This window comes from Diospyros lotus, chromosome 4 (genome assembly GCF_014633365.1).
Source record: "Diospyros lotus cultivar Yz01 chromosome 4, ASM1463336v1, whole genome shotgun sequence".
In the NCBI taxonomy this organism is placed as follows: Eukaryota; Viridiplantae; Streptophyta; class Magnoliopsida; order Ericales; family Ebenaceae; genus Diospyros; species Diospyros lotus.
In genome coordinates, this window is record NC_068341.1 from 513,865 (window position 1) to 525,625 (window position 11,761).

The 11,761-nt window shown below is 38.8% G+C and overlaps 1 protein-coding gene across 1 annotated transcript; it reads right to left on the bottom strand.

Moving 5' to 3' along the window:
* Nucleotides 1–3,688: 3,688 nt before the first annotated feature.
* On the bottom strand, nt 3,689–10,238 carry LOC127800808 (protein PHR1-LIKE 2). The gene is made up of 6 exons (XM_052335636.1): nt 9,784–10,238; nt 5,864–5,940; nt 5,290–5,344; nt 4,856–4,931; nt 4,616–4,685; nt 3,689–4,347 (listed from the first exon to the last, which is right to left on the bottom strand). The coding sequence occupies exons 1-6, from the start codon at nt 9,977–9,979 to the stop codon at nt 3,907–3,909; spliced, it is 915 nt and encodes a 304-aa protein (XP_052191596.1). The 5' UTR covers nt 9,980–10,238; the 3' UTR covers nt 3,689–3,906.
* Nucleotides 10,239–11,761: the final 1,523 nt, after the last annotated feature.

Consider the following 11,761-nt stretch of genomic DNA (forward strand, 5'->3'; position numbering starts at 1 on the left):
TGGGTATACACCATTTTAGAGAAGACCCTTTGTACATTTCGAGACCCACATTGTAACGTCTCGTTTTTCCAGAACGTGCATTATTTCGAGATCTCGAGAATTTTTATTTTTTTTTTCAATATCATACACACAACATAAACCTCTCGACATACATACCCTCATCATAGACATTTCCCGACAATCTTGATCGTACATTCTCAGCATATCAAAATTTAATAGACTAAGACAGATATTATCAATCATATCAGCGGAAGCAAGATCGAAACCTCAATGATATATATAATTGATAATTCTTTTTACAATAACCAAATCGATATTTCACATGAAAATATCGGAATATTACATCATCTCTGAACATCGTAATCATAGACAAAGACCTACGAAAACTGAACCTAGCAGCTACATCTCGACGACATCCTTTCCCTTGATGCCATTGCTTTCACCTGGAACATTTGAATATCCCAGAGACATAATCTAAATTAGATGCTGAATCATCTAAGTGAGAGTTCAAAAATATTTTCATGCAGAAATGCAAAATCATATGCATAAAACCGATAAATTCTGACATGCACCAGCCTAAGAGAATCCCACACAGCATTTAACCCTAATCGAGGAAAATGCAATCTCTCTAAAGGCGACAAGACCACACCGACCCATTGGCAAACCAGTCCTGCTTAAGAGGGACAACCTCGACATATGAACCCGGGAATCACCCCATTGTCATTGTTAGGCTTTACGTTCCTACTCAAAAGCATTCCAAAATCCAACGCAACCCTAGCCCCAAGAATGTCACATCAGCACTATCCTCTGAATCGACGTCACCTCGGTATTAATGCTATTACTCAAAGGAACCTGAGGTGGTATCCACTCGCAGCCTCGCCACTTGAGCCAACAATCGGGGTGGTGTCCACTCTCAGCCCCGCCACATGGGTCCCGTAGGGTGAAGTCCGTCTCAGCCCCGTCCCAAGTGGTCACCCAGCATTAATCCTAGGTACACATCCCGAGTGTTGTCACTCTGGGCTACGTCACAGTTTACCAACTCACGTCTCACATGGACAACACAAAACAAGCCAATGTCGAAAATCATAACATGCATAGCTTAAAATCAACATTTCGATATATGCAATTTACTGTACGAAATTTAATGCATGTGTAAATAACCGTTTGGACAATCCATCACAATAAACCAAGCCATAGGGATGAACACTCACAGTAAACTATTCACATGTCACTTAAAGTCTTTTCGAGTAGAACCACTCACCTTAGGCTAAATTCAAGATTACTCGAAAAACGAGCTCGATCGACCTCGATTATAGTGCCAGGCGCTCTCTAGTTCAACCTCGAGCTTTAATGATACCCTAGACATCGTATGCATTCAAAGGAAAATAAATATCTATTTTCTCAACTTTCTCATAATTTTATCTAATTTTCTCCTATTTTTTTCTCTCGATAATTCCAAATAAATACCTATTCAAGCATTTTTTTCAAATTTTTCTCCATAAGAATTCATAAAACAATATTTATAAGCCACTGGAAGTTTTTGGAAATTTTCCAGATTTTCTCCTATTTTCTCAAATTTCCATAATTATTTTTTCTTGAGAAAATTTATTTCTTCTTGATTTACTTCGAATCTCTTCCAAGAAAAATCACCAAAACTCATAAAATAAATCCCTTATCCTTCTGGAATTTTCTCAGAATTTTATAAAAATCTCTCCTATTTATTTTCCATTTACATTTCCTTTAAAAAATCCAAAATAATTATCTACTCAAGAAATTTCCAAGATAAAAATTTATCAAAATAAACTATTCATCTTTCTTGAATTTCTGGATATTTTTCCATAATTTTAGTCCCTTTAATTTTATTTTTTCTTGAATTTTCTATATTTTCAGTAATTAAAAATTACAAAAAATACCTCTGGTCATCTTCTCCAACGACGGCGACCGGCGACATGCTTCGATGGATGATCCAATGACACCACCTTGAAGCTCTCCTCAAGTCGATCACAATGGAACCATCACATGGCCAAAAAAGTCACCGGAAATAGCCTAATTTGATGATTTACAGTCCGGCTTCGGCGAAGCTTTGCGTTTTCTGGCGAGCCAAATTGACCTTCAATTTGAACTCTGATTGACACGAAACTTTCCAGATCAGTTACCCATAACCTTGCGACCAAAAGCCCCTTATTAGCTCCCTCGATCGATCACTCTACAACCCGATTTCACCTTCACTCGTTATATATATATATATATATATACATACGGCCAAATACAAAAACACATCTATACCGCCCCAAAAATTCCCAAAATCTCTAGAAATGATCCTCTTCCCTCAAGGATCAAAAGCCCCTTATTGGTTTCCCTCGATTCGCTCTCAAACTTGAGCGGTTTGATGATTCAAATTCGGCCGAAACCCTTGGATATTTATAGCCAAAATCCGACCCCCATGTGGCCAATTTTCGGTCAAAGCTTTATCCCCACACCTCCTAGACTACCCTAGGCCATGCCCTGACGAACCTAGTCTGCCAAATCACCGGATTTTTCGGCCAAATCTGTGGCCAAATCGGCCATGCATGTACAACTTTCTGAAAATTGCAGTTTAGCCCATTGGAATTTCTCTTTTGCATTTTGGCCCTTATTCTCAAGTCTCTGATCTTTCTAGAACCATCACTAAGACCCTCAAGATTAGAACTTCTCATTTCTGCCTTGAAATTTCTAAAAATTTACCGTTTTGACCTCCCTCGGGCATTTTTAGAAAATTATACTTAGACCCGATTGATCGATTTGACCTTAAATCCATTCGATTCAAGCCGAAACCACTTAAGGGTTGTTCTATACATCAAATATTAGTCCTAGATACACTCTGTTGATTTTTTGAATATTGTTTATAACAATTCGGTAATACGACCTAACTGTCAGCTGTATTTTTGCTATATCAAAAACTGTTCCCGATCTCATTTCTTTTATCACTAAAAATCATAATTTAAATTACTTGTCATTACTATACCATTTTCCTTGACTATCTAGGGTCCGAGGTACTCCCTCTGACTAATTCGGTCGTCCAAAGCTATACTAGTGTACCTTATAGTCTTATTTTTTCTCAAAATTTCATTTATGCCCTTTATCAAATATTATTTTTGTCTTTAAATTAATCTCGGGTATTACACACGTAATGTATGTACATTTTGAGATGATTCGAAAATTGAGGAACTTTTTGGTTTCCAAGGTCAAAGTAGTACTCTCTGGTTCCTAAATCTCTCGAAACACGGATCACCCATCTGAGACTGAGCCAAAAGAATGATCTTTTCTAGACGTGAGAAAGTTTCTATTGGAAGAATCCATTGTCCATGTCGAGATGACATAATCCCCCCTTAAACCACAACGGATAAATGGTTTCTCACCAGAATCATAGTAAACAATCAAAAACCACCAACCCACATGCTACAACAGTCAATGCACATGATGACCCTTCCATCCAACAATAGGGGACTTTCACACTCGGACCACAAGCCATATTCTACTAATAATAGTATTTTTCTCTCATCTCAAGGTTTAACCCATCTGACCCACAAATACACTACTAGCTAGCTACGTAGCTTCTGCTGGCAAAAACAAAGGTGAAAAATGCATCATAATTGCCTCCATCATTAATCTGAACCCGAGCCCAAACGAAACAACTTTCACACGTCCAGACAATAAAGGGCAATTTGAAATTGACCAAGGCATTCCAAGCTCAAGTTATCAGCTTCAGAGTATATACAGACCACTGATGCCGTAGCTGGCAATGCAGCATGCTAGTCACTGAGATCGATTAGAGGCAAAAGGTAAAAATAATGAATTAAGGTAAAAAAAAAAAAAACAGAAGATTTGTTTCTGAAGATTTGCTTCTTGGGCAGAAATGTTTCCAGCTCATCCAATATTAGTCATCCACTCCAATTGCCGCATGCTGCCATCCAAAGACACAGAATCTCCATTGCTAAACAGGGGTCTTGGTCTCTTTTTCAGGGCAGCAGCCTGTGACGCCATGCCCATTGGAGAAACCGGAGTTCCATTTCCAGTCAAGCAGCTGTCAACAGAGCAGTTGCCGAACTGGACAGGCACATTGGGAGCATTCTTGTTCTCCAGAGACACGGCAAGTTCAGACAAAGATGACATCTTTAGGGTCTCACCTGGAACCACCCCATTACAGTCATTAGAAACCTTGATTGCCAATTCTGAGAGTTCTTCCCTGGCAGCTTCAAGCCCAGTAGTGGCAGCAACCTGGTCACCAAGAGCTTTACAGGCTTTCTCAAGGATAGATTGCAGATACTTGCCTTGTGCTTCAATACGAAGTTGGAGATGACGCTGCACCTGGATGTAGTAGAACGTTAATGATAAGTTTCTCTAAAAGCATAAATCTGCAATCGAGATCTAGTGTGTAGGGTTAATTCTTCAAATCGAAACTACTCAAGATGGCTTCTTGTATCTTTTATTTTTCCTTTTCAATAACTTCCCGTCATGATTGTGGCCAATGCATTTAACTTTACTCTTTTTCAATTAACTTATTGTTGTCAAGTTCAATCCATGAGTACACTATTCCAAGGCAAATATAGAACCAATGAAGTGGCTTAAGACTAACCTCCAGCTGCTCATGCAGTCGCCGCTGGACTTCCATCTGTACTCTTAAAGCCTCGGTGACCTGGAATCCACTGTTTAAAAAGATGAAAAGCCAAAAATTTTGATGATAAGACTATTAGGTAAGCTTTTGCAGTGAGAGAGAACAAAGATATAACCACCACTTGACCCAGAAGTAGCCTCTCTCTCTTTCTCTCTCTGAAATGAGTCATCAAAAGCTAGAAGGAAATGGTGTGTCACATACTCGTTTAAATCTTGAGCTATTTTTGATGATGATGACGTAGATGAAATGCTGTCCTGGCTCTCTGCAATGCATGATGCTGCAATGAAACTCTATATTAGTAAAGAATTAACAAAAATCTCAAAAATAGAGGTACTTGCTAATGCCACGCCCCTCCCGTTGGGGCAGCAGAATATTGTATTCACACATAACAATAATAATAACTACTTTCCTCTAATGGAGCGTCTAATGTCCAGAAAAGCACGTAACACTAAATTACTTGCACTAAAAACATTACACCAGCACATTTCCAGTTCAGAGTGGAAATTTTTTCCTGTGATATTCACCAATACTTTTGTGTGTGCATAAATTTGCAGTATATTACCTTAGATCCATTAAACTTAACCCATAAACAATGTCGAAATTCCTAAGAATTACAGTGAGATCAAGGTTGATACCATCTTTAGAGTTTTCAGGTAAATCCTTGCTAGATTGCCTTCCCAGCCGATATTTCTGCAAGGAGACATAAAAGACTCAAAGATCATGCTTGCAAAAACATAAACAATCTATAAATCAGTCAGTAACTTGGATGAGACAGAAGGAAATCATCTGAAATAACAATATTGCAGAAGAATGGTAAAAAGCGGCCAAGTGAAGCATGAGTGAGACTTGTGGACCAAGCCATGAACTCGGATGTCTTGGGTTCAAATCTCACCCCATCCACCTCAGTCTAAATTGATGTTTGTGGTTTAAGGTTGATTGCCAGTATATGAGGTTTTACTCTGGAATGGTGGATTCAATTTGGATATGCCTTGAAGAGGTTCCTCATCATCCAAATAAAAAAATGGCATTCAAAATGTTCAACCCCTGCCAGCAGAAATATCAAACATTGGCTATATTTTTCTTTCTTTCTTCTCTTTCCATTTCCTCCTCTTTTCCTTCATCCATGTGGAATAGGTGGAATTAGGGGCATTGACCATGGCAAGCAAATAAAACACGAAAACAATAACAAGAAGTATGGAGGCAACAGACCTGAAGATGTGACTTCAAGTGATAAAGAGTAAGACCTTTGACCCCCATTGTTCTCATAATTGTCTTTGGTGTTGCTTCTGCAATTCACATATAATGCAATCCAGAAGATCAGCTCTCTATAGCAAAAGAGAGTTTCTGAAAGTAGTAATCATAAGAAGACATACCCTTCACTTAAATTGGTAGCTGAAGTGACATAGTAGTTAAAACAATACACAATAATGTTGGAAAAGTTCCAAACAAAAAACGGTTTGAGCAATATTGACACAGATAAGGATTCCAAAGTTCATTTTCTTTGTCACATCATCATCATCAAAAGCTTTAATCCCACCATATAGGGTCGCCTACACAAATTATAGCTTTCCAATCATCTCTATTCACATCATATCTTTTGTAAGGCCATTATATCCCATGTCACGTCATGCCTAATGGTTTCCCACCAAGTTTTCTTTAGTCATTCTCTATCTCTTTTGTAAAAACTTCCCTCCATTCCATTCACTTGTCACACGTGTGCTCACCAGCTATAATTCAGCATACAGTATATGCATAGTAGTTCAATCTATTTCTCCCAAACAGTCCTAAAGAGCTCCACAATCCTCTGTTCAAGTCCTAGAGCAGCATGTAAATTCCTGTGGTATGTAAAAGATGAGTGATGAGAGGTTGGCGATGGAACATGGATGAAATACCAGGAATTCTGCTTTCTCACAAACATGTGAGGACAGCAGTTTATCCAGCCTTTTCAGACTGCTAGATTATTGGTAACAATGCCAGTAAGAAAAATGAAGTGAAGACCTCATCTTTTTTTCCGTACACATGAAATTTTCACCTGTTTGATCTTCATCCATGCTTGGAGGCAATATGTTAGTACTAGTACTACAAAATCTTCAAACTGGAGTAAGCCCCAAGAGCCAACAAGAGGGTACATCCAAAGAACCCACCAATGCGCAAAGGCAGTTCATGCACATCCCATGTATGTAACAGGATTCCTCCAAGTTAGGTCCCAAAAGGAAGTATTAAGCCATTTGTTCTGCAACTTAGAGTATTAAAACACTGCCTTTTCCACAAGATATATGTAGAGCATGAGGTCACTTAATAACACACACACACACACACACACACAGAGGGAGAGAGAGAGCATGGGGTAGTTGTAGCACATCCAGTCCAGTTCCCAACTGGAGCTTGTGCTTTGTATTTGACATAGCAACAATCAAGATCTCTGACAAAGAAATATTCTAAAACAAACAGCAAAATTAGGTAAAGACTCAACTATGCTTCCAGTGGACATAAGCCAAGCATATAGAAGACTATTTCTTACCTCCCAACATATTAAGTGATCATAATTGCAAATTGTCATTTGTTTCACTGAATTGGATTGTAGAATGAACCAACAAGATGAGTTGAGTTTGCCATGCGGGCTATTGGATTAACATGATAGACATATTATTGATGAGTAGACATAAGTCTACACCAAACCAGCTGCATGACCAAAACTGGACCTAAAGTCACAATCCACCTGAAAGAATATAACTAAATAACTCAGCCCGGACATTTATGATCCCTTTCCACAACAAAAGCCATATGAGTGGCCTTAATGCTACTTGCAAACTGCCTCCCCAACAACAATCATACTTACCCATCCCTGTCAGAAGCAAATCACCACAACCATTTACCTAAATCTGTATTAAAAAAAAAAAAAAAGAAAGAAGAAAAAATTGATATGACGGTTTTTGTTTTTATTGACTAAGCTCAGGTTTTTACAAGCTGAGCTGATCATCTTTTAGATAGGGGCGTGCATGCACGCCGGGGGGGGAGGGGGGGATAAGGTTCACCAGTCCCGTACCTGCCCAGTTTTCATTTCTAACATTAATAAGATTTAATAAAAACAGCAATCTTTAGGACCTAATGGAAAACAGCAAGCATCTAAGTTGTCAGTTATCTAGGTTGTGAAGACCTTGCCATCAGAAAGGTAGTGGAACACAACAAATGTTAAAGCCTGCATAGTTATTTCCTTCCTAGTGATAAACTAGTAGTGCCTCAACTTTTGTGGTTTCAAGAGGACTGTAACGAAGTTCCACAATTTTACATTGACGGGACAGCAAATATGGGATTACATGGGATGAACTAGATGATAGAATTTCCAAAGTTATGTCAACAAACACATGTACTCTAAGTTTCAGGAAGGTTATTCTGATGGTATAACTAACAAGTTTATATTGCATAAACTAGAGAACAGAAGTTCTGGATGTATTATAAATAAACTGGAGTACACATCAAACTTGGAACCAAAATGAAAAACTAAATATGCATTGCCTTCAGTAACCAAAAGCTTTTTGGGGCTAAATATGCATTGCCTAAAGTAACCAGGGAGGGACTTCCAAGGTTTTTTACTAAATGCTTTGGCAAGTATTTGGATATGTAGGCCAATGCACTTGCTGTTTTAGCCAGAACCCCAAGCACTAGGTGTCAGAGTCCTGAGGCACTACTCCCAGTGCACTACTGCAAGAATGCTCATAGGCCCTCTGTACATACACTGCTCCATAAGCAAATGCAAGCTAGGCTCAACTAAGCAATTTTCCCAAAAGAGAATGCCCTCCCATCTTAACTGATGCAGCCACTCTCAACAGCACACCACTAGCAAATGCTAAGCTTGCCAAGGTGGAATCAGGCATTGGTGAACTTTAGAGATTGATACACTATGATATAGTGCCTCAATGCTATCTTGAAGCCTATCCAAGAGATTTTTATGGTTGACTCCATAACTACATCTAAGGATGTATAAGGGTGCCTTCATAATATGACAAACTTTTTGCCCTGACTAATCTTCAAGAAAGGCAGTCATACATGAAGGCAAGCTAAGAATCAAATACAGTTAGCAATTTAACATGGACGAACCTATCACTACTATGAATATATATTGAAGTTCAGGTCAACCAAGTTAACAGTGACCAAATGAACAGTATCATGTGTAAATATAAAATTTAGGTCAAGCATGTTTACAAGCCAATTTAAAAGCTTGTGCCATTGATTCTATCCATGTTGTTTGTAAATATTAGATATTTTCATAACACAGGCTTAAACTTTAACTCGGAGATAAATCTTCCCATAGTTGGATTTGAACCCTTACGAAATGAGAAATGCAAAAATGATCCACCAAACAGCAGAATATTCTCCCGGTGCAATGACAAAGTGTCAAGGCCACTCCAATTTGTCCACAACTATCCTAACCATGGATGCAACACATCATTGACCGGGATGGTACCAAAATAGGGTATCCTTGGGAAAGTACGCTAGAAGATTTGGGTGGATGGATACTTTGTTATTATATGACTGAAATAATATATATCACTGGATAATACTGTAGTTTAGCTAATACTTACAAAAGATGACAGGAAATTTCCTTAGACCTATCGAGTAACTACAATAGAATATAAAGAAGATGAATTGATGGGACCATCAAGTTTCAGACCCTGGAATTCCAATAATTAGTTGAAAGAAAAAAAGTCAGGGCATCACAGGTAGGGAATGATAGCATCAAATAGTTTAAATTATGGAGTAAACACATCCCTCCAACGTTACCCACAAGCATGATAACGATGATGATGATGATAACGACCGTAGACTAACTGGTCTCGGCGATTAAGAAAAGAGGATGGGAACAGAAAATAATGATAAGTTTACAAAATCAGTCAACTCCAAGAATACATAGAGCTACTCAACTAAAACTCAACAAATACCTAATAAATGTGTACATCTAATGTATGCTATGCACAGTATACACTGCACATCAAATGGAAAAACTGCTCCAAAATCACCAACTACAACTACAAGGACTAGCCCAAGTAACAAGACGAACGACTTCGACAAATTGGAGGAACAAAAACCAAAACCAATGAATAGAAAGAAAAAACCGAGATTGCACTCACTGTCAGGTCCACCGAGCTGAGTGACGGCATCAACAAATCTCTCATGGAGTTCGGCGGTCCAGCGGAGGCGGGGCTTGGGATCGGTGGTGAGCACCAGGCACGCGTCCCCAGGCAAGTTCGTCCCTTCCAGCGAGCCCTGGAAGTCGCCGCCCACCATACCCCCATCCACCGGCAGGGAGTGAATCGCCGAGTACATTTTCCCGGAAAATCACCGCCAAAAAAAAAAATTTGCCGAGAAAATTGATTGAGAAAGGACCACACTTTACCCCACCGTCAAATAAAAGACACAAAATGGGCGTTTGATGTACTGGGGAAGAAGTGAACAGATGCATGCATATACGGCATGATATATATATATAGAGAGAGAGAGAGAGAGAGTAAACAGAGATGCGCTGCTGGGAGAGGGGAGAGGGAGACTGTACTGTGCAAGCAAAAGGCTGAGGAGGGAGGGGGAAGGCAATGTGTAGTTTGGCTGTCATTTTGATGTTTTCACCTGTCATTTTATGGGGCAGGCAATGCTACAATGAGGCACTCTCCATGCGGTTCCCGTGGACCTTCATCTTCAAATAAAATAAGTTTTAACATAATATTAAAATTATTCAAAAATTAATTACTATTTAATGTTTATGAGTCTAAATCTTATTAATATAATTAATTTTATTTTTTAAATAAGGTACATAAAAAATATTTTAAAAAATCACTTTGTTACTGGTAAAATTCGTTACATAAATTTTAAATATTAGAGCATTTATATCTATGACCATATATATATATATATAATTGACTAAATTATATGAAAAACAAAAAAAAAACTCTCCTTTTTAATGATAAAAATCAGACCTACGTACGTGTTCATTTCGATCAAAATTAAACTAGACCTACGTACGTACGTACCCGAAATTCATAGAGGTTCTGGATTGATTGGGTTGGGGACTGGACTGGCTGGCTGGCTCTTGTACTACTAGACTAGACGGGTCATCAATTTATTCCAATTATTACGAGTTAAAACACCTATAGCTCCCCATGAGTTTAAGGCTGAACTGAAGGGTGGTGGGAGGGATGGGGTGGGTTGTCCTGTTCACATGTCAAACAGAGCCTTAAGTAATTTGGTCGTCCACAAATTCATCACATGCATTGCTTTCTTTCTCTCTCTTTCTTCTTAATCCCTACACTTCCAAAATAAAGAGTACAAAAGTTAACAAAGACTGGGGGGAGGTCCGAAGCCAATCAAGTATTCTCAATCTCTGCAACAATACCCATTGGCTTGGCTAGCTTTCGGCTGGGGGAGAGGCCTGCAAATTGCACTTGTTGAAAGGGCGGCTGGGGTTGGCTGACTGACTGGCTGTGGCTGAGCTGCTGACCCTCCACCATGTACTTTTTGTATGTTGTGGTTGGTTTGGCATTCATTCATATAAATATATATGTGTATAAATAAAGGGATTGGGCTCATGCAAATGCAATGCAATGCAAGCATAGAGAAAAGAAAACTATATATAGGGGGGGTGGGTAGCTGACAATGAGCTTTCAGACAAAGGTCTTTCAATTCCCAATTATGATGAGGCTTGTGGGGTTGCCTGCGCCCCTTTCTTATTATTATTTTTTTTGCTGTTTAATTCCCTTCTTCCAATGCTAATGCTAATGCTTATGCTTATGCTACTTTTCCTTCCTCCATCTCTTTCTATATCATCTCTTCTTCTTGTTGTGACAACATATATATATATAAGTAATAATGTAATAGAGGAGGGTGCCTGCCATGCCATCTAGATCTACTAACTAGAGCATGCAGTGTCTATTTTATAATAAAGCAATTAATGTTGAGGGAGGGGAGTCCAGTCTTGGCCTGAATAAACATAACACGGTCAGCCCACCTAAAGCCTAGGACCACCCTTAAAATAAAATTAATCAAAACTGGGAGGTCTTGCCCCCACCCACCAATCACCATGGTACGTACCTCCTCCTATACACTTCAATTATTGAG

Coding starts and splice junctions, on each gene's coding strand:
- LOC127800808 (XM_052335636.1), bottom strand. CDS start 9,979: ATGTACTCGGCGATTCACTCCCTGCCGGTGGATGGGGGTATGGTGGGC. Junction 5,345..5,863: donor ACTTGAAGTCACATCTTCAG/GTCTGTTGCCTC, acceptor GTCTCCTTGCAG/AAATATCGGCTGGGAAGGCA. Junction 4,686..4,855: donor ATAGCTCAAGATTTAAACGA/GTATGTGACACA, acceptor CTTTTTAAACAG/TGGATTCCAGGTCACCGAGG.